The following is a 22,465-nucleotide window of genomic DNA, read 5'->3' on the forward strand; positions in this document are numbered from 1 at the left end:
AAGTAGTTCTGAGTAAATGAAATGAGCATCTATTTATATCCCGTATGCTAATGAGTAGGATTGCACAGAAAGCATTTTTGAGGCAACTGTAACGGGTAACTGAATAACGCCGCTGTTCCAGATGCACGGTGTAAGCAATTCAGAAACATCACGTCACGTGGCGTGTGCTGCAGAAGAGCAGCAGCGCAAAACTTTGGGGCATTAGGCGTTATATTTGATTCTGGCTTTCTTGCTTTGGATTATGTTAAGGGTTAGTTCCCATCTAGTCCTCAGAGGACAGTTCAGCCTCCTATGTTTTGTGACAGAAGTACGCGTGTGGTCCAAAAAGGGTGTTAATTTTAACATTTCACACAGCTGGAGGTTGTGGGTATCTTTTGGTGGCTCGTAGTCTTGAGGAAGAAATTTGGTGCCTGTTAGTCTTCAAGCAGCTTGGACTCTTTTGTCCGGTTAAGAGTGACAGTTTATGCTGTTGCAGAAGGCCGTGGTCCTACCTCTTCATATGCTGGGCTTAGTATTCACAGCTATATAATGAGCTTCACAAAAAGAAAAAACGCAAAACAAAACACTGGAAAAGGTGTTTGGTTTTCTTCCTTGATCACCTCAGTGGCATAAAGACAAAAGTAGTAAGAGGAACAAGTAAAAAGATTTGGGGTTTTTGACAGCAAAAGGGCCTTGCTTCTGACTAAAAGTGACTGCTTAGTGATTAAAAGCAAACAGTACTTTTCTGCTCCCTCAGTACCCTTCCAACGTTGGAACACATTAAGCTACTTCTTCCAGGATAATATATAGAGGCTCAAAATAGTTGTTTTCCCTCAGATGGCTTTATACATCTGGACCTAACTTCTAACAATGTACATCAAATTAGGAACACTTAAGTGCTTTCCTTCGACTTGTTAACAAATGCATGCTCTGATCACACCTGCCCAACAGCGATGCTACCATATGTACTTCAAGCCCATAACCCATAATTGGGATACTTTTTTTAAGGGTAAAATACGTTTCGTGAAGTTTGATAGAGAATTTTGCTCTCTGACAAGTATCAGTCCGGTGCAGAGATGCTTACAGCGCCCAGACAGGAATACAGGTGAAAGGGTTCATCAGAAGAAAATACTGTGCGCTCTATCTTTATTACACGAGTTCAGGTTTCTCATAACTGCTGTATTGGCAATTCTTGATTAAAAACCCCAGGATATCGAGCTGGAGGTGACCACCAAATGCTTAGATGAAATTATCATTGCTTACCTTTCTGAACATTTTATATTAACTTCTTATGTCTTTCTAGGAAGGAACAAAGCGTGAAGTTCCCTGAAGACTTTTCAGTTAACCTACCTAATCTCCTTAAATTTATTTTACATCACTCAAGTCTTTCTTCATCAGAGCCCTGTACCAAAGAATGCCTACACAAAGAGACAGTTCTACAGCAAGGACACATCTCTCACTTAGAGGGAGAAATTCAGAAGTTAAGATCAGAAATCAGTGCCCTTCATCAGGCCCATGACCAGCTTGAAGCACAGCTTTCCGAAGCTAGGAGAGAGGAACAGAGACTGCAGCAGCAAAAACACACACTGGAAAAGCAGCACAAGACTCTGCAGCTCCACAGCGAGCAGTTACAGGCCACATATGACCAGAAGAATCAAGAATTACTAGAAATGGCTGAAAAACTTCAAGAATTAGCTGATGCATCAGAAAACCTCCTTAAAGAGAATACTTTACTGAGAATCCTGGTGGCATCGAGGGAAGGAAAGCTACAGAGCAAAGATGAAGTTAAAAAATCCCTTCAGTTAGAGCAACCGCTCGCTGAAGATAACGATGTATCAGTTTTGACAGCTACTGCCCCCTTAGAGGAAAAAAAAATTGATAATATTGATGCTATAGAGACAGAGCACAGTAGTAGAAACAGGACAGAATAATTGCTTACACAAAGTCCCATGATGCAGTATTGGGTAGGTATTTGTGCAAATTTTATTGAAATTCATTGTAAATAAAGACCTTCCCCCACGTGATCTAGCAAAAGAAAAATCAAATGGAATATTTTTGTATACTTGAACAACGTATTAGATACCCACAGAGAAGAATGGAAAACTCTTTCTGCACTTCACTTTACTATTGCACTAACTTGCAAACACCTATCCATTTAATTTAAAGATACTGATTTTTAGGGACAGCAGTGTAAAGCACTTCTTACTAAGGACCAGGTATTTTTCACTGGCTTTCTCTTACAGCTGCTAGAAGAGAAATTAGACCTTTGATTTTACCTTTCCCTAATTTCTGAAGTTTGCCCTTCACACCGTATTCTCTTTGCTGAGTTAAAGTAGAGATACTTCATCTGTGTAACCAGTAAAACTTGAATGGAGAGAAAGTCATCTTGCTACAGCTATGCTGTTCTGGAATGTCGGCACTTTGTATCGCTTTTGTATACCGGTTATCTGACTGTCTTGAAACCAGGAAGAGCCACACGTGAACTGTTCTCTACTGCAAACTAAAGAAAGTCTTACCAAATTAATCCTTTTCTCCTTGATTTGTAAGAGGTCTAGAATACAGCAGTTTAAGCATATGGGTCTGGCTCTACGTGCAAGTCTCATGAGACTAGTATCTTAACAAAAAAAGAAGTACGTGCCAGGGGAAGAACAGCCCTCTATCAGCTGTACCCCATGCTGCACTCAAGAGACAACAGAAGGAGCTTTTTGCTACTGACAGCGTTCATTTTGCTTCAAATCATAGCCTTCGATTAAAACAAAAAGAGGCAAGTTAGCACTAAAAATGCAAGTCAACATCTTATTGTAGAAGAAAGGGACAAAACTTTTTGTCTAGGTCATTATCGTCTCAAATACAGTTACAATTCTCAAGCAAGCTTGCTAGGCCTATGTTACTTGTTATTTCATATGTACAGGTACAAGCAGCAAGTCTAATACTTCCTATACAGCTGAAGAACTTGGACTTGGTTATTTGTAACTTATCTCAGGGAAGAGATTTACAGTAGCTTTTTTCCCCTCCTAGGCCATTAAGTGTTAAAAAATTTCAGTAGGCAAAGGAAGCTATGTACGTGCCTCAAAGCACGTGTGGCTACCCTAAGAGTTTTAGAATAGCTAAGCTGCCATTGGTGGCTCAGCGGTGTTCCTTCTCCTCCCCTTTCTGCCCCCCCCCGCCACTCCCAAACCTTTGAGGTCCAGAACTCCCCATTTATCACATCTTTTTTACAGTTACTATAGCTGAACCATAGTACAGAGCAGGAAATGGAAGGGAAGTCCTTATTTGGAAGGACTTCCCCATTGCTAGCTAAAAACTTCCGCAAACTGAGCGGCAATCTCCCTTCCCCATATCAACATTTGTTTGCGTATCAAAGACCGAAACTTATCTCATAGTACTACACTTAAATCGGGAGAGTTATCTACAAGATACGTTAACTGAATTCTACGGCTGACTGTTCCTCTGTAGACTAAAATGCCTTTTTACTGCAGGCTGTTAACATAGACCCTAATTGCTAAGTACACAAACAGGGGTTCTAGGAAAAATTCCTAGTAGTTGCACTTCTGCCAGTTTTAATAAGTAACCGCTTCTGCCGTTTCAGCGTGCAGACCTACAGAAAGAAAAGCCCGCTCTACTGCCATTTCAAACTCCCGGAAACCTTCTGGACCATCCCTGAGGGTTCATTATCCATCATTAGCTCCCAGGTTGGAATCCATCAAAATGGCAGTTTCCTTGCAGTAGCTACATGGTTAGAGCACTCACTTCTAGCAGCCAAAAGCTTAACCTTCCTAGCTGCAACTAAAGGAAATCACTTACTTCCTGTCTTGTAGCTCCTGTGGTACCTCCCTCAACACATTACTGAAGGCTTACACCTTCTTCTCCAGAAAAAGTATTCTGCTTCAGTCCAATAAACTGTTAAGAGTAGGAGTTCTGACTTCGTGACTGCGCACTCAAGCTAGTAGCGGAGACAAGCGTTAACTGCAGATTTGGTTGGAAGGTCTGGAATCCCATCTTCAGTTGTGGTTCAGGAGTCCCGTCGTACGTTACGTACAGTTGCATCATATTATTCCTATATGCCGTGGAACACAAAGCAAAAAGCTTCTGGAAGCCTATTTACAGTTCACAGTTGTAAAGTAGTTCACATTACAGTAGTACCTCCATCAAAATAGGCTCGGCTAAACATTCAGGTAACAAAAAACACTAGCGGTCTCTTCACGCCAATACATCCCCGTGTCCATTGCCAGCAACGGACGTTACGGCAGGTGAGTTGGCTCCTGTCGTAGAGGAATTGGGATACGCGGTCGGTGCAAAGTGCAACTTCTCAGTGCATGCAGTTGCAAACAAAGCTTATTTAATCCTCATCAGGGTGCTTTCTGATGAGTAGCGTGCACGTGACCAGGTTCTTCACAGTATAGAGATTCTTCAGCTGGTTAAACACCTCATAAGCGTAGTCCATATACACGCATTACTCCAAGTTAGCTGTGTACTTCTGTGCCATTTGGGGTTAGCTTAGCTTTCCTCTCTACACAAGGTCCTTTAGCAGAGTACTGCACCAGAAGAAAGGGCTCTTTGGTTTCTCCTTCGCCCACAATGCTTTCCTCATCTTCAGACTGGCCAATCCTCTGCAGACGCAGGTAACACCAGCACCCCAGTATCAAGGCACCAAGAGCTGCAATAGCAATCAAAATAACAATAACAGTCACCACTCCAGTGGTGGGGCTGTGATCCATAATAGACATGGTCAATTTTTCAGATTGACCAGCTTGCTTAAGGAGATTCTTCTGTCTTCAAGCCTATCAGGCTTATCGCATCTTCCAACTCCTGCAGTGGAAAAAAAATAATAGACACTTTTTTAAGTTGTGCGGCCTTACCACGTTCAGCAACATAATATTCACGGTTGACATCCTTCATGATGGCACACGACTCTCGCATTCAGTGCTTTGAGCTTCTCGCGCTCCTACGGTTCTTACTCATTTTAAGCTATTACTTCAAATTGCCTTTGAAGATGCAGGTTTCTACAGCAAACTAAAGCAAATGAAAGCTAAACTTACTTCACCTCTCAGCACGCTTGTGAAGGTAGCGCATGGTCAGCCTGCTAAGAGGTTACAATTTTTACTAGGAGACCAAAGATGAGACCAGACACATCAATAGACTGTACGGAAGTTAAGCAGTTTGGTATAGAGAGAGAGATTTAAGCCGATTTAATACAAATGCTCAATACCGGGCAAGTTCTCAAAGCCATGACACAGTAGCAATTCAGTTACCTTTAGTTTTCCTAAAGGAATCCAACAAAAACAGTACATTTGAGTCAGAAGTCTGGCCCTTTTTAAGAAAGTTTAATTTACAAGCATCCTTCTTACATACGGTTCCAGGATTGGTAAGCTGATTGCAAAGGCTATTGCCGTGCTAATGCATTACTATAAGCCTGTCTGTAACACTAGTCTGTTTAGGAGGGTCAACTACGTGGTAATTAATCAGTGGTTCATCGAGCTGACAAAAACCGAGATGTTGCTTTATACGCATTTTTCATAAGAAGCAGGTAGAGCTAGATTTATTGAAGACTAACAAAACACCAGGGGAAGATCACTATTTCAAGCTCCTGCTCCACTTAGCGGCTTTCAGACCACAAGAGCAGGGTAATGCGTTAGGACCGCAGCTGAAATTGGAACAGATGTTAAACTATAGAAAGATCAGACCCAAGTCTCCATCAGTCTCATTTCTCAGCAGGCAGCGAGAAAAACCTTGCAGTCACTCTGTGAGTGGGTGACACAGAAAGTTTCGGGACCCGTCCTTGAGGCAGGATGTTACACATGAACGCTCCCTCTGTTGACACTAGAAAGTTACTTTCAGCTGGGTTCAGCTCTCCCATGTCTCAAGTGATTTTGCTTTGATATGGCAAAGTAGAAAGCATTAGAGATTCAACGCTAGGACCCCCAGGATGCACAAGACCGACTGACCGCTGCAAAACAATTTCCAGTCCAAATCTGAGCATGACGCAGCCGCTTACAGATTCCTCTTAAAGATCTTTCTTGGCCAAATCCACAGGTTTTTACCTTTACAATTCTGAATGCTTTTTGATTTGATTAAAAATTCAAAGGATCAGTTTGAACTCTGGGACAGAAAAGAGCACCACGTCCCCTGGACATACTGCCCAGTAAATTCCCTTTCTCTAGGCACAGAAATGAGTGCGATCGCACATTAACGCCATCAAGATAATCAGGCTGCATCAAGAAGCCCTTTCAAGCTTCTGTTCGGAAAGCTCGTCGCATCTTTGCACCATACCGTAGTTAACACTGAGACCTCTAGGAGAAAACAAACCTACGTATCTCTGGAAAAATTATTCCGCGGACATTAACATCGTCGGAAAAGGACAACTAGATAAAAATCAAGGTCGCTTGATTTTTGAGGGAGCACTTCAACTCCACTGCTCAATGAGATAAAGTGTAGATGTCATTCCTTCTGCAGGCATATCCTCTTCTCCTTCCCACTCAAGGAGTCTGGAGCCAGCACCCTATATAAAGGCAGGTATTAAGCATCTGCACAGATTTACAACAGTACAAACAGGTAGTTAATGGTGCACGATAGTAACTGGGATGGCAGCGCTGTTATTTTATCAGCTTTGGGTAGTTTTGTTTCAAACACCTGTGGTGTTCTGGCACTGAAAGCCACGGCGCTGTTGCTAGCTCATGCCGCTGTTTTTCTGGCTTCAGGTCACCATACCCCTCTAGAGCCAAAAGCTCTCCCGCTGCCTTAATTCTGTCCTTAGCACGGTACATTTGCATGTTGTAACTATGCTAATAAGAACTACCAGAGAGGCCTTTGGTTTCCATGTTGTTTTCTAGACCCAGAACTTCAACGTCACTACTCTTTCCACCAGCAACTGATTGAAATCAAGAATAAGCCATCTTCAGGGTCCGCTTACTGATGGTAGAAATACCGCGTTCTGTAGATCCGCTTAAAGTTATTTAAAGGTGATTACAACTAGCTTTCAGACTCACTTGTCCATTAAAGCACACAGGAGCTAAGAAAGCCCCTTAGGATACCAGGAGCAACACTGACTTGATTTATCACTTTTACTGTAAGATACTAAAAGCTGTAAATTCCTGATCTTCACAGGGATTGCTAACACCATCCCTGTATACTCAGTGGCACTTCTGGTGCTATATCCCTTTCCACCACGCTTGCCATCAAAGCAAACATTTAAGCGTATTTACTCATTGGCAAGATTAGTCAGATTTGCTGGTGGGAACTGCAAATAGCCTATCTCAGTTCTTAGAGCAATCAAACAGTGAAAACACCGGCTACAAGCCATTTTTTCGTAAATAACAACTGCTTTGTTTCTTTTTTTTTTTGCCTAATGCCAGGTTCTACTCAGAACGTAATTTGTGAAGTTTTATTATCCAGTTCAGAGGCTAGCTAAGTAAAGGACAGACATAAGTTGCAGAAGGCTGCTAGGGGACAAATTCAACGCAAGGCCGGCGTTAGTTTCTAAACCAAGGTTTTCATTAGTGTAGGCATTCTGCTGCTCAGTTCGCTATTGTTAATGCCTGCAGGCATATTTCTCAAAAGAAATACTGCTACCGCAGAAGCCAAAGCTATAGGAAGAGTCCTCAAAAAGCAAATCTAGCGTAGTTCACACGAGTATACAAAGGCCTTCGAGCACGAGGACTTACATTTAAGGTGCAAGTATTAAGTCTTTGGGTTTTGGTTTGTTGGGGGGGGGAAGAAAGGTGGGAGGTATACTTTCTATTACAGTATTTCACTTAAAGTAAGTTGAATGGGGCAGGGGAAGAGAAATGAGAATAAAACTACCAGAGCGACCTTAACCTTAAAAAATTATTTAGAAAAAAAAGATTTAGCACTGACCGCTTAGTTAAAAAGCCTCCACGTTAAGACCTTCAAGAGACAGAGTAATAGCAGCTTGCAGTACACGCTATTAATTGTGAAAAATGCTTTTTCCTGTCTGTGCCAGTAAGATTACTTTTGAGGAATGCTGCATACTCATCATAAGAGTGTCCTTTTTGCCGTTGGAAGATGAGGGGGAAAATCCTCTCGGGAAATCAGAGCCAAAATTCTACCGTTGGCAGACAAGCGCGTACAACACCCGCACTACCCAGACGTAGAAAGTTAGGCCTTTACAACACAGGAGCACTCAGGCTTCACCGCTTCCAACACCGTTACTCCTAATTAACTCCAGTTAACACCACCTCTTTCAGATAAAGCCAAGGTACCTCGAACAAACCGGAGCTTGGCCAGAGGCTATTTTAAAAGGCAGGCGGGGGGGGGAGCTGCATAGCAGAAGCCTGCAATGGAAATCTTCTCCCACCCCTTATTATACTTACAAGGAGGAATAAAAGAGCAGGGAAGGCGGCTAAAGAAAGGCTTTTCTGTGGCTACTTAGTTACAGACAGTCTTCCAACAGCTTAACATTCAAGCAACCATGAGAAGCAGTAGAACAAAACCCGATACCTAACAGCGTTGCCCGGAACAGCAGTTAGTTTCCGTGTGAGGTGCAGTAGTACCTTACGCTTAATCAAGAATCACTTTTAAAGCTTTATACCAAGCTAAGCCACACAGAAGTTACTATTTTACAGAAGACAGTCAGATGAGGAAAGGGGAGAGCAACAGTCTAGGAAGTCTCCCAGACACAGCGACCCAATTTCAGCAGTCAGACCTTCTCGGTAGCATAGCAAGTGGAGTAGGTTTATGCTGTAGCTGCCCATCAGGCAAGTCAGCCCATTTATGCAGAACCAGAAGCAAGCTTCTAGCGTTAAGACCACGTTTGCTTCAGAGGCAAGTGCATGGCTGGCAAAGCATCTGTCAAGCTCTACATTTGTATTTGTCAGCATCACATCCACGTGAAGCTCTAAGGAGAGATCTGTCGCGGTAAGGTAACAAGGTCACTTCTGACATTCAGTTATCGGAAGTAACACGCTGTTTATATCCTGTGGCATAGTTTAATTCTTGATGGTATTAGGAAAATTGCTGAGACAGCAACATTACATTTGCTGATAAAACCAAACTTTTTATGCATTCAAGGAAGTTCTCAAAAAAAAAAATCCTAAACCACGCATTTTGACGTCTTTGTCTAACAGCAGCTAGATAGCACCCGTGCATTTCTGATATTCAAGCAGTTTTTATACTCGGCTTGAATCTTCAGACTGCAAGTACCCCAAAAGTCTACCACATACCTGGACCAAGTAGCTCAAGAGCTCAGGCTAGGAGTCCTCAGAGTTTCAGAATCAGCTTATTAGAAAAATGAAGATCACGCTGGTTTTGGATCTCGTCTAGCAAGTCTTCCTCAGTCCTCCCCTGCGGAGAGGGATCGTGTCGTCTCTAGATCCTCCGCGTGCCGAGTCCCTTTTGCTCTTGGCTTGCCGGAGTTACGTAACAACATCTAACCGTTGGCTTCTGGTACGCGCGGTCAGGGAAAGAGGATCCGATACCGTTTCGCCTACCTGCTAATCAAGGCAAGAGTCTTACAAGTTGTTCCGAATTCTTCGGGTCTCTTCAAAAGCAACATCTACCGACAGATAGCTACGCCTGCATGCACGTCAGAAAAACAAAGACCACGAGACAGGACAGCTCACCGAAGACGCTCAGAGAAAGGCACAAGATTCATTTGGAGCAACTCACGTTACCGTGAACTCCCAGGACCGTCAACGGTCAGTTTGGACTTACTCTGTAGCGCATACCTAACTCCTCGCACTAAGCTCTGCGGGGCTCAGCGAGCGGAGACGAGCCTCTTCAGTCGAGAGGAGCCCCGCTTGCGGCGGGCACGGCCCGCGCCCACCCCGCACCGCCGCTGACAAGCCGTGAGGCACCGCGCCTTGTGACTGCAGCACGGCAGCGGCAGCTGCAACCGCGCCAGGAGAAGGGGGCCGAGCCCCCGGCGAGCGGCGAGGCGGCACGGGCCGCTCGGGAGGACGGGGCAGAGCCGCCGCCCGGGCCGGGCCCCGCCGGGGGAGCCCCGATTCACCCCCTCGGGGCCCGCGCGAGGCCTGCGGGGCGCCCCAGCACCGCTCGGGAGCGAAGCGGGGCCGGAGCGGAGTCCAACGCCGCCCGGGCGCGGACCCCTCCCGCCGAGTCCCCGCAGACACAAAGAGCGGCTCCGCCGCGGCGTCAGCAGGGAAGGGGCGACTCCGGTCCGGGGTGGCAGGGGAGCACAGGCGGCCTCTCCGCTGCTCCCGAGGCTCCAGCCCCTGCCCCAGCGCGGGACCCTCCCCGAGACGCGGCCCGCCTCGCCGACCCCCGCCCCGACTCACAGCCCAGCGGGCCCGCCCCCCACCCGAGCTCTCGGGCCTCCCCCCCCGCTAGTGCCGGGATCGATCCTGCCGCAGGCCGCATCGCCCCACCCGACCCCAGGCGCTCACCGTCCCGCAGGCTCACCCCCTGACGCCACCGCGGGCGCGACAGCTCCTTCCCCGCCCGCGCCGGCTTATAGCGGCGGCCGGGCGGTGCCGCGCGGCGGCCAATCGGCGCCTGGCGCGCAGGGCCAGGCCAGCAACAGCTGACGGGCGGGGGCGGGGGCGGAGTTTCGGCCCTCCCCTCTTGTCCCTTTCCCTGATAGCGGCTGTGGGGGGCAGCCCCGTCCCGGAGCGGGGCCCGAGGAAGGCGAAGCTGAACTGATGGGCGCGCCCCTTCCCGCCGCCGCACTCGGCCGCTTCAGTCCTCAGCCCTGCCCGGCGGCGAGGCGACGGCGTGAGGGAGCAGCGCTCGTGCGGGAAGACGCCGCCCGCGCTAGGCAGCCCCGCAGCCGGCGCCGCGAAGGCACAGAGGGTGCCAGCGCTCCCCCGTCTGGCCTCAGCGGGGGTAAAACCCCTCAGCTACTGCCCTGACCCCCCGCCAGAGGCCCCTTCTCGACTCCCGTGCAGCAACACTGCAAGGTCACTGTTGCCACCGAGGCCACCCCAAGAGCTGCCGTAGTGCTTGGCGAGCACCGACAGCCACTGGCTGTCCCTCCCCTCCCCTTCCCATTCAGCGAAAAGCTGAATATGGCCCAGTACCCAGACGGATGCCTCACCTCCCCTGCTCGCTCTCAAAGCCATCCAGACATGAGCCATCTTTTGCCTGGAAGCTGTACAGCCCCGCTCACACATATCGGTGTCTCAGGAGGCCTTCCTAAGACAACAGGTAACTCTGGACTGCTCCCAAATCCTACCTAGCCAGTTTGCAGCGTTAGCAGAGAAGCTGTCTCGTAGTACAGACAGCCCTAAGCATACCATCTTGCAGTTTTGTTTAATCTAAAATGCATGGTGGCACGGAATACCTGAGGTTCCACAGCCAATTAAGAACACTCTAGAAAAGTCAATGTTTAATGTTAAATTAATGTTTTATTTAGGCTTTGGATCTCATGAGCGTAGCACAGCATCAGTTTCTATTGTCTTTATGCAACAGCCACCACAGAAGAGATGATAAAGTCCTTAAAAGTTCAGAAGGTAAGCAGAAGACCAAGCACCGACACTAGGTTACTTTCCCTGTTAGTACGTGACAGTCTGGATTGTCTGTCAAAGCAATATTGGCCATGGCAGTTACTTTTCTTCTTTCGAGTGAGCAGATGCAGAGGTAGCCTTTGGGCCGGTACTTTAATAAGACGTCTAAATCCCAATTAGATATTGGAATCTCTATGGAGATGTCCGTTTTACTTACGTAACCGTGGATGTAGAGTCCGCCGTATGCGAGCGTCCTAATCCACTTCACTGAGAAGGGTCACGCCCTTTTGTACAAAAAGGATGAGTGCAATTACGACAGAGCTGACTCGTAAAAGCCATCCAGTAATCGCACAGCCTTAAGAGAAGACCGGCAACTTCTTTTGGCATAATTTGAACACTTTTTGCCTTCGAGAAACTTTTTATAGTGATTTTGTAACTCACATTTAGTAAATTGCACAGAGAACAGAGCCGGTTTGTTCCCATCAGTTTCCTGTCTTTGCAAACGGGCTGCTTGACCTGCGCGGAGCTTAAAAGTATGGTAAATCTCCAGTCTGCTTGTGGAGAAAGTACAAGGCTGTTAATCCTTCAGAATCGCTGAAAAGCTTCTCTGACTTTGTCACCCTCGCCTGTCCCCAGTTAACGCCTAAGGCTTATACCAGGAGCAAGGCCGTAGCGACCTCTGATCCTCATAGTTGAGGAGCAGCGAGAACCCGCTTTATGCTTTACCGGGACCTTGTGAAGCATACTGGCAGAGTCAGTTAAAGCACTCAAGTAACGTGCTCTTCAGCTTTGCTAGGCATGAAAAACGGAGTTTCCTCTCATTTATTGACTATTGCTCCTTAGCTGTGCGCAAGTAACCTACAACGGTGAAAGTGCAATGTGCTAGTATAAGAGATAGTCTTCCTAGAAATAAAAAAATTACGGGTTTATTGCTGAGATTTTTCTACGGGCACCCGGTCCGTGGCTTAGATATTTGGTTTGCGGCGAAACAGACCCGGAACGTGGCTCCAAGTAGCGTTCCGATTCGCTGAAATTCCCCGTAGTCAGAGAGCAAGAATGGTGAATGTTGCTTGGCGGTTTGAAATCTCAGGCTTTCTCTGAAAGCTGACCTGCCAGAATGAGCCGAAAGCAGGCCGAACGCCAATAGGGATGCCGCAGAAAAGGTCCTCTTCTTGACAGGAGAAGAGCTTGGCGAAACGTCAGCGCCGTTTCCCATAGGGCCTCCGACGTACCGGTTCGGCAAGCGTGGGCTTTGTGCGATTCCCTCGGGGACGATGGCGAACAAACCTTGTACGGCAGAGAGTATCTTAGCTTACTTTCCATCTCCTGCTCGGTTACTTGCAGAATATTTAATTTGGCGTCGCACGGACCCAGAGGGACGGGTCCCCAACTCATGCTGGTAGGGCAACCCCAGTACCAGCCGGTAAAATCGGAAAAGAGTACGACGTTTTGAAACGTTTGCCTTGCGAGGAGAAGGGCCGTCTCTCGTTAGGCAACTGAATTCTGCGACCGATTTCCACGCCTCACGCGCGTGCGTGCGCGCACACGCGCCCCCCCCACCCCCCCCCCCAACAGGCAGGCTTTGAAGGAGGCAGTCCCTAAGGCAACGCGATCTAAAACGTGGAAGTTTTTTTTTCTATTTTTAATAGTTTCTTACGGATAGGAGGCTCGTGTGAGCGTTTAGCCTGTCCTGTCCTTAATTCTGAACCCACTGGCTGGTGCAGAAGGACGGTCGTGTGACAAAACCAGCATGAAATTTGTCCCTGTGCCGGCTGCGTCCCGTGGTAAAGGAGTACATCTGTTATTCCTGCGTGAAAGATGTTTGATGAGCGTACCGCATCGTCAGAGCTGCTCTTGGTCTGCCTGCAAGCTGTGGGTTATGATTTAGAAATACGTTCGCCTACCGTTCCTTAACTGTGTGGTTTTGGTTTTTATTTTTTCAAAGAAAGGGTGGCTTTTTCGTCGATCTCTTTGTGAGAGTATCAAATCAGGCGGCAGTAAATACGTAGAAGCAACTAGGCGTACTACGGCGTGTACCGGACAGCGTTGGCGTGCCGCTCTGCTAGCAGCGGAGAGCCAGATGAGGATGCCCGTGGTAAGTACTCGTTCTGCCTCCGGCTGAACGGAAAGATTCTCATGTGGAGGGTTCCTGGGCTTGTCTGTGTGATTAGCGTTACTTTTTTTTTTTTTTTTTAATATGAAACAGGGTCAGATAATTGTTGATGAGTGGGACTTTGCGTACTCCTTTAGGTAGTTTTTCGTACTGAACCTTAGATCGGTTACAAAACTTAATCTTTGTGCAGTTTACACGTTTTGTAGCAACTACAAAGACATTTATCCTGTAGGTAAGCTGAAAATAAAAATGCGGTTTCTCACCTGATTTTTCTTTCGGAGGAACGCTCGCCCCCAGCGGCTGGTTTTTTTTGCTAGTGTTGTCGGGGGGAAGGAACGGCGGCGCTTGCCTGGTTTCTTCCCCTAGCCAGGGACCTGAAACTTTGTTTTCCTCAGCTGTTTCACTAGAAATTTACAAGTGTCGGTGGTCAACAGTGGCAGAGAATTGGGTGGCGTTTTCAATTTCAAAGGGAAGGAACGTGTTGATGTTAATTCTGTTACCAAAAGCGAAGTACCAGCTGCTTCCTCTTTCTAGATCTTCTCTCCTTTCGCCGTCCTCCCCGAGGGGTAACGTGGCCACGCCGTATACCTTTTCTGCTCTGGTACCGTTCGTTTGATACGCAGGAGCGCTGTGAAATAAATAGAAGGGCTACGGACAGACATCTGCCATCGTTGCGGCTGCCTTAAATCGTGTATTTGTCCCTTTAGCCCGTCATTTCCTTTCCGCTCAGTTGAGTTACGTGCAGCGTTAGGTTCCGGTCGAGAGCGGTGCCGCCGAACAACGCTCTGGGAGCGTGCGCGGAGGAGGGCGACCGAGATGGCGAGAGGTCTCCGAGGCGAGACTTAGGGGGAGCGGCTGAGGTCACTCGGTTTGTTCAGCTTGGAGAAGGGAAGGCCGAGGGGTGACCTCATCGCAGTCTACACCTTCCTCGAGGGGGAGGCGCTGACCTCCGCTCTCTCCGGTGACCGGCACTAGGACCCGAGGAAACGGGACGAAGCTGCGTCAGGGCAAGTTCAGACCGGACGTTGGGAAAAGGCTTTTCACTGAGAGGGCGGTCGGTCAGTCACGGAACAGGCTCCCCAGGGAAGCGGTCGCAGCCACCGAGCCTGTCAGGAGTTCAAGGAGCGTCTGAACGATGCTCTTAGTCGCACGGTTTAGTTTTAGGTAGTCCCGCGTGGAGCGGGGGCTTGGTCTCGGTGATCCGTATGGGTCCCTTCCAACTTGAGATACTCTATGATTCTGTGAAATCTTCTGGGTTAGAAACGACCTTATTGTAATAGAGAATTCGCTGAACGTGGCTTTGTGCAAGGACTGTCGTCTTAGAATATCTTTTTTTTTTTTCTTCCCCCCCCCCCAGATATGAGAAAAGCTCTGTCCAGAGATATGGAGACGAAATCAGTTGTACCTCATCCCGTGACACCGGAAGACATTGAGTAACTGTAAGCTGTGATGCTCAGTGAAATTACTAAGAGCGTTAAGTTTCCCGTGCCTTTGCTTTCACTCTCCCATTCTCTTGTCTTGCGGCACGTCGCATTTGTTGAGGCCGTGGAAGCGACACCGGGAGCGATGGGTTGTCAGAACCAGGTCCTCCTGCCCGTCGCTGGTTTTGCTTACCTTCGCCGTCTCTGTGTACCAGCCTGCGTCTCTCTCTCTCTCTGTTCCTCAATCCCTGTCCTCTCTTCTCTGTTCTGCTTTGTTTCGCTGCGTATGTCCCGTTCCCTGTCCCACCTTTATCCTTCCTTCCTTCTTCCTCGCCTTTTTCTTTGTCCTTTTGTCCTGCTCCCCGACCCTGTTTCTCGCTCCATCTGACCGTCCTTTTCCTGGCACCTTTGTGTCTCTGCTCCTTGCCCCCGTCTTTCTCTCCCCTCTGCCCAGTCCTCGTCTCCCTCTTTTGTCTCTCTGTCCCTCTGTCCTCCTTCTGCCTCTGCCCCTCTGTCCTGCTCCCTGCCCCTCTTGTTCTCACTCTGCCCCAGCGTCCCGCTCCCCGGTCCTCTTTCCCTCTGTTGCTCTCTCCTTTTATCTCTCCTTCTCCCTGCTCCCCAGCCCGGTTCTCTCACGCTCCCGCTTCCTTTTTTTATTCTCTGTTGCTCTGTCCTGCTCCCCGTGCCGCTGTCCCTCGCCGTACCTCTCGGTCCGGCTCCCTGCCCTTATTCTCTTTTCCTCCCTCGCCGTGGCGCTGCCCGCCCAGGGTCGTTTCTGCCTCTCTGTCCCGCTCCCCGTCCTGGTTTGTCGGTCGCCGTCCCGCTGCCTCTCTTCCTGCCGCTTCTTCCTCCCTCTCTGTCAGGCTCCCTGTCCCCGTCCTTCACTCGCCGTCCCTTTCCTTGCCTCGTGCTTTCTCGCTCGCCGCCGCCGCCCCCCCCATCCAGCTGGCTGCCCCTTTTCTCCTCTCTTCTAGCGTCCTGCAGCTGGCTCCTCGGTTTTGGCGGCAGCCTGCACATAGCAGCCCAGCTCTCCAGCAGCCTGACGGACCGACCGTGTGTCTGTTCCACGCCGGACTGGCGAGCGTGGCTCCGGGTAGGACAGCCGAGGTGCCCCAGGGCCAGGCCCCGAGCCCCGGTGCGGAGTCTCTCCCGGAACCGGCTCTGTGTGTGACTGAATAAACGCTTGCGGTCTCTTTTGCCGTGCCGGCTGCGTTGGCGCTTCCTTTGGGGGGGGGGGGGGGGGGGGGGGGGCGAGGGGCCGTGATGGAGGGCAGGGGAGGAGGTGTGTGTGGGGGTATTAACGTATTCAACAAGGTCACATTGCTCGCATCCTCGGGATCCAAAAGTGATGCTTCTTGGCTCCGCCCCTGACCCATGCCGAACTCCGCCCCCTACGCAAACTCCGCCCCCTACGCAAACTCCGCCCCCTACGCAAACTCCGCCCCCTACGCAAACTCCGCCCCTACGCAAACTCCGCCCCCCACGCACGCCAAGCCCCCCACGCACGCCAAGCCCCCCACGCACGCCAAGCCCCCCACGCACGCCAAGCCCCCCACGCACGCCAAGCCCCGCCCCCTACGCAAGCCCCGCCCCCTACGCAAACTCCGCCCCCCCCCGCAAACTCCGCCCCCCCACGCAAACTCCGCCCCCACGCAAACTCCGCCCCCCCACGCAAACTCCGCCCCCCCACGCAAACTCCGCCCCCCCACGCAAACTCCGCCCCCCCGCAAACTCCGCCCCCCCGCAAACTCCGCCCCCCCACGCAAAGTCCGCCCCCCCCACGCAAAGTCCGCCCCCCCACGCAAACTCTGGCCCCCCCCGCAAACTCCGCCCCCCCGCAAACTCCGCCCCCCCGCAAACTCCGCCCCCCCGCAAACTCCGCCCCCCGCAAACTCCGCCCCCCGCAAACTCCGCCCCCCGCAAACTCCGCCCCCCCGCAAACTCCGCCCCCCCCGCAAACTCCGTCCCCCCACGCAAACTCCGCCCCCCCACGCAAACTCCGCCCCCCACGGAAACTCCGCCCCCCACGCACGCCAAGCCCCGCCCCTCACGCAAACTCCGCCCCCGACGCACGCCAAGCCCCGCCCCTCACGCATCGCACAGCGCATGCTCGCTCGGTGCTGCCGCCTAGCGACCAAATTTCGGTACTGCAGCGGCAGCGCCGCGCATGCGCAGTGCAGCGCCACGCCCCCTCCCCGGAACCGGCTGCCGGCAGCCGGTGTGCAGGGGCTGCTGTGAGCCGAGGGAGGAGCGGAGGCGTCGCCGGGCTGCGGCTGCACGGAGGGAGAAGGTGAGCGGGGCAGCGGGACGGACCGGCGGGTCCCGGGGAAAGCCCCGAGGAGGGCGGCGGCAGCGGTGCCGCCTCCGAGGAGAGGCGGGGGGGCGGCGGGGTCCGTGTCACAGAGGGGAGGGGGGCTGCCCGGAGCCGTGCGGCGGGTGGGGGGGGTGCGCGCCGTGTCGGAACCGGGCGGGGAGACCGTCCGGAGCCGCGCGGCGGGGGCTGCCCGGAGCCGGCGGGCGTCCGCGCCTTTCGGAGGTGGCTGAGGGGAGGCGGGGGCGGGGGCGCCAGCCCGGAGCCGCGCTGCGGAGCTCGGGGCTGCCGTCGCGGCTCGGCGGGGCTTTCGGGTGAGTCGGCTTTGGGGTGAGGGCACGGGACGGTGTCCCCGCAGGGTCAGGAAGCGTGGAAGGCTGCCTCCCGCGGCACGCCGGCAGTTGCAGTCTTGGGGCACGCGGCTGCTGGTCGGCCATATTGGCTCCCCGGAGCACGCCGGGAAGTGTAGTCTTACGGCACTCTAACGGCTGCCACGCGGCGCTTGCCAGTGCGTGCCGGGAGGCGTCGTTTTCGCGGACGTGGCTGCCGGACAGCCCGACTTGCTCTCGCAGGAGCGCGAGGTTGGGGTTTTTTTGCCGGTTTCGAGTGGTTTTCTGCAGGCTTCCAGCCGCTCCTGAGCAGCGGTGTGGCCGTGCTACGAGAGCGCGCGCGCGGCGAGGCGTTGCCCGGTGTCCCGAGACGAGCGCTACCGGTCGGACTCTCCGGAAGCCTGTCCGGCAGCCCCAGGCCGCCCCCGAGCCCTGGCGTGAAGGCGGCAAGCTGGCCCTCGCCTGTGCCGCTTTCTTCCTGAACAGGGGTGCTGGCGGCGGCGGCAGCGGCAGCAGCAGCGCGGGGAAAGAGCGGCGTCTCCGGAAGCCCCTGCAGAAGGAGGAGGGTCTCCGGCCAGGGCCGACCTCCGGTAGTAACGGCCACTGCTTTTTCTTTCCCTCTCCCAGGCCGCGCTGAGGACGTGGTTGCCCGTCCCTCCCTTGGGGATGCCGTCGACTGCACCCGCCTCGCCTGTGCCTGGCCTGGCTCGCCTCGTGGCGTGGGGGCGAAAAGGGACAGGCGGCGGAGCGCTTACCGGCCGTGGACAGCAGCTGCCCTAAGGGAAGCTGGAATGGCCAGAGAAAGGTGAAGAAGAAGAAGAAGAAGAAGAGATGGAAGGCTCTCCGGCCGGCAGCTGCCTCCCGCTGCAGGCAAGAGAGCGCCTGCCTCGCCGGGTGAGGAAAGATCCCTCGTTGCGCTCCGCGGCAGGTCAGGCTGCCGACGGGCACCGCAGGGTCGCCACGCGTAATCCAAAGCACGGTGCGGCCGCGTACCGAGGGAGGCAGGGAGGGAGGCAGGGAGGCAGGCTACTCATCTAGGCAGACTCGTCTCCTCGGAGCTGTAAGACGCCCGTGTATTCTCTTAGGCGGAGGACAGCCGAGCGACCGGAGTGACAGCAAAGGAAAGGCGGAGAGCGGGAGAAAGAAGCGTCTGCGCTGGCAAGCTCTCCCGGCAGCGCCGAGAGCCAGAGCTGCGGTGAGTCCTGGGCCCGCGGGGCCCCATCGCCTCTCCTCTGCGTCGCGGGCCCTCCTCTGCCCCCCTCGTTTTCCCACCCCGCTGTGGGGTTTTTTGGTTTGCTTTCTGCTCCCCGCTATGTTCTTTTTCCATCTCGCTCTGACGGGCTGCCTGTCCCCACCTTTTTTAGGTCCTCGCTCTCTCTGCCCCGTAGCCCGTGGCTATTGTTTCCTTCTCTCTCCCCCTGTCTCTCTGTCCGGCCCCCAGCCACTGTTTCTGCATTCCTCCCCCTCAGTCCTGTAGCCTGTCGGTATTTCTGCCATCTCTGGCTCTCTCTGTGCGGCTCCTCGTTCCTGTTGTTCGAGGTCTTCCTTCTCGGCTCCGTAGCGAGTCGTCGTGAGTCTCTCTCTTTCTCCGTCCCTCTTGAGCCTCTTCCCTGCCCCTCGTTTTGAAGGCCCGCCTCTCTGTCCCGGCACCCGTCGCTATGGTTCCTTTTTTCGGTCTGGCTCCGTCTCGCTCCCTGTCCCTGTTTTTCTAAAGTCTCCCCTCTCTGCCTCCTAGCCCGTCGGTACCTTTTTCTTTCCCCGTCGCGGTTCGTCTGGCTCCCTGTCCCTCTTTCTTCCTTCCTTCCTTCCTTCCTCCCTGTCTGCCCCGCAGCCCGTCCCTTCGTTCCTTTCTCCTTCCCTCTCTGTCCCTCTCCCGGTCCCCGGCTTTAAACTCTGCTTCTCTGCCCGGTAGCTCGCCACCGTCTTACCTTTCCCCGTCTCTCTCTCTGTCCAGCTCCCTCTCTCGAATCTTCAATTCCTCCCTGTCGCTGCAGAAGCCTGTCGGGACTTTTTCCCCTGCCCGGCTTGCCTCTCCCTGTCTCGCGATTCCTCCCTCTCTGCCCTCTTAGCCGCGACCGTTTTTATATTCTCCGTCTCTCTCTCTCGGTCCGCCTCGAGATCCCGATTGTTTTTTAAAGCGACCGAATCGTCGAGGTTGGCAGAGACCTTTACGATTATCGGGTGGAACCGCGAACCTGGCGCTGGCAAGTCCCCCTCTGCCCCGCAGCCCGTCCCTTCCCTTCCGACGGCCTCTTTCTCCACCTCCCTCTGTCCGGCTCCCGGCCCCTCTTTTCCACTTCCGCCCTCTGTACCCTGTGGCTTTCCCCCTCTTCTTTCTCTCTCTGTCTCTGTTTGAGGAGGAGCAGCTGCCGCCCCAGCGTTCGCACCCCGTTCACGGTGTCGCGCGCACGCTTCTTCTCGGGCGCGCTTCCTCCTCCTCCTCCTCCTTCGGGCTCGACCCGAGGCTTCCGGCAGCAGTCTCCGGGTGTCGGATTTTGTAAAATAATTAACGTAACTGAAAGGTGCAGCAGCGGGATCGGCCCGGGCGGGGCGCCTCCAAAGAGAGGGACCCCGAACAAAGAAATCCCGGGGCCGTTCCACGCTTGGGTCCCGGACACCCGCCCCTCGCGCGCTGTCCGCGCGTCCCTTAGTCCCGCGGTGACTTTTGGTCTGGGGTCTTCTACCGTCGTCTCGGATTCTTCTTCTGTATAGCTGTGGGCGGTGCGTTATTCCACAGGTGCTGCTGTGCCGATGCTCCGTACGTTCGCAGTAACGGGTAGAGCGGAAGGCTCTGTGGCCAGGGAAGAGCGGCACGGACGCGTTCCTGCTCGCTCCGTTGCACCGGAATTTCGACGGCTGGGTTCGGCCGCTAAATTGATGGCGCTACCGGAAGAAATTTCAGAGAAGTGAGTACTGTGCTTGTCTTTAATCTTTTAAAGTAATTTTTCTACGGGCGCCCGGTCCGTGGCTTAGATATTTGGTTTGCGGCGAAACAGACCCGGAACGTGGCTCCAAGTAGCGTTCCGATTCGCTGAAATTCCCCGTAGTCAGAGAGCAAGAATGGTGAATGTTGCTTGGCGGTTTGAAATCTCAGGCTTTCTCTGAAAGCTGACCTGCCAGAATGAGCCGAAAGCAGGCCGAACGCCAATAGGGATGCCGCAGAAAAGGTCCTCTTCTTGACAGGAGAAGAGCTTGGCGAAACGTCAGCGCCGTTTCCCGTAGGGCCTCCGACGTACCGGTTCGGCAAGCGTGGGCTTTGTGCGATTCCCTCGGGGACGATGGCGAACAAACCTTGTACGGCAGAGAGCATCTTAGCTTACTTTCCATCTCCTGCTCGGTTACTTGCAGAATATTTAATTTGGCGTCGCACGGACCCAGAGGGACGGGTCCCCAACTCATGCTGGTAGGGCAACCCCAGTACCAGCCGGTAAAATCGGAAAAGAGTGCGACGTTTTGAAACGTTTGCCTTGCGAGGAGAAGGGCCGTCTCTCGTTAGGCAACTGAATTCTGCGACCGATTTCCACGCCTCACGCGCGTGCGTGCGCGCACACGCGCCCCCCCCCCCCCCCCCCCCCCCAACAGGCAGGCTTTGAAGGAGGCAGTCCCTAAGGCAACGCGATCTAAAACGTGGAAGTTTTTTTTTCTATTTTTAATAGTTTCTTACGGATAGGAGGCTCGTGTGAGCGTTTAGCCTGTCCCGTCCTTAATTCTGAACCCACTGGCTGGTGCAGAAGGACGGTCGTGTGACAAAAGCAGCATGAAATTTGTCCCTGTGCCGGCTGCGTCCCGTGGTAAAGGAGTACATCTGTTATTCCTGCGTGAAAGATGTTTGATGAGCGTACCGCATCGTCAGAGCTGCTCTTGGTCTGCCTGCAAGCCGTGGGTTATGATTTAGAAATACGTTCGCCTACCGTTCCTTAACTGTGTGGTTTTGGTTTTTATTTTTTCAAAGAAAGGGTGGCTTTTTCGTCGATCTCTTTGTGAGAGTATCAAATCAGGCGGCGGTAAATACGTAGAAGCAACTAGGCGTACTACGGCGTGTACCGGACAGCGTTGGCGTGCCGCTCTGCTAGCAGCGGAGAGCCAGATGAGGATGCCCGTGGTAAGTACTCGTTCTGCCTCCGGCTGAACGGAAAGATTCTCATGTGGAGGGTTCCTGGGCTTGTCTGTGTGATTAGCATTACTTTTTTTTTTTTTTTTTTTTTTTTTAATATGAAACAGGGTCAGATAATTGTTGATGAGTGGGACTTTGCGTACTCCTTTAGGTAGTTTTTCGTACTGAACCTTAGATCGGTTACAAAACTTAATCTTTGTGCAGTTTACACGTTTTGTAGCAACTACAAAGACATTTATCCTGTAGGTAAGCTGAAAATAAAAATGCGGTTTCTCACCTGATTTTTCTTTCGGAGGAACGCTCGCCCCCAGCGGCTGGTTTTTTTTGCTACTGTTGTCGGGGGGAAGGAACGGCGGCGCTCGCCTGGTTTCTTCCCCTAGCCAGGGACCTGAAACTTTGTTTTCCTCAGCTGTTTCACTAGAAATTTACAAGTGTTGGTGGTCAACAGTGGCAGAGAATTGGGTGGCGTTTTCAATTTCAAAGGGAAGGAACGTGTTGATGTTAATTCTGTTACCAAAAGCGAAGTACCAGCTGCTTCCTCTTTCTAGATCTTCTCTCCTTTCGCCGTCCTCCCCGAGGGGTAACGTGGCCACGCCGTATACCTTTTCTGCTCTGGTACTGTTCGTTTGATACGCAGGAGCGCTGTGAAATAACTAGAAGGGCTACGGACGGACATCTGCCATCGTTGCGGCTGCCTTAAATCGTGTATTTGTCCCTTTAGCCCGTCATTTCCTTTCCGCTCAGTTGAGTTACGTGCAGCGTTAGGTTCCAGTCGAGA

At 52.2% G+C, this 22,465-nt stretch overlaps 2 protein-coding genes and 1 long non-coding RNA gene across 9 annotated transcripts in view; 2 read left to right on the forward strand and 1 right to left on the reverse strand.

The window, feature by feature from the left end:
- The window catches only part of TXNDC11 (thioredoxin domain containing 11), a 33,855-nt gene extending 31,352 nt beyond the window's left edge, over nt 1-2,503 (forward strand). For all 3 annotated transcript variants that reach the window (XM_054842542.1, XM_054842545.1, XM_054842543.1), the window contains one exon: nt 1,283-2,503. In XM_054842542.1, the coding sequence (XP_054698517.1) occupies nt 1,283-1,910 (628 nt within the window). In that variant the 3' untranslated portion in view covers nt 1,911-2,503. The remainder of the gene's footprint in view (nt 1-1,282) is intronic.
- SNN (stannin) lies at nt 1,940-10,434 on the reverse strand. 5 transcript variants are annotated; one of them, XM_054842546.1, is made up of 3 exons: nt 10,341-10,434; nt 9,159-9,425; nt 1,940-4,788 (listed from the first exon to the last, which is right to left on the reverse strand). In XM_054842546.1, the coding sequence occupies exon 3, from the start codon at nt 4,704-4,706 to the stop codon at nt 4,443-4,445; it is 264 nt and encodes an 87-aa protein (XP_054698521.1). In that variant the 5' UTR covers nt 4,707-4,788; nt 9,159-9,425; nt 10,341-10,434; the 3' UTR covers nt 1,940-4,442. The 5 variants fall into 5 exon arrangements, with proteins under 5 accessions (XP_054698521.1, XP_054698522.1, XP_054698524.1 ...); XM_054842547.1 differs by having other exon boundaries at nt 9,159-9,428; XM_054842549.1 differs by having other exon boundaries at nt 10,357-10,376.
- A 7,952-nt stretch (nt 10,435-18,386) lies between these two features.
- Nucleotides 18,387-20,464, forward strand: LOC129213102 (uncharacterized). Its single transcript, XR_008579358.1, has 3 exons — nt 18,387-18,467; nt 18,659-18,768; nt 20,311-20,464. It is a non-coding gene; the product is annotated as an uncharacterized LOC129213102 (long non-coding RNA).
- The last annotated feature ends 2,001 nt before the right edge of the window (nt 20,465-22,465 follow it).

This window comes from Grus americana, chromosome 15 (assembly GCF_028858705.1).
Source record: "Grus americana isolate bGruAme1 chromosome 15, bGruAme1.mat, whole genome shotgun sequence".
Classification (NCBI taxonomy): domain Eukaryota; kingdom Metazoa; phylum Chordata; class Aves; order Gruiformes; family Gruidae; genus Grus; species Grus americana.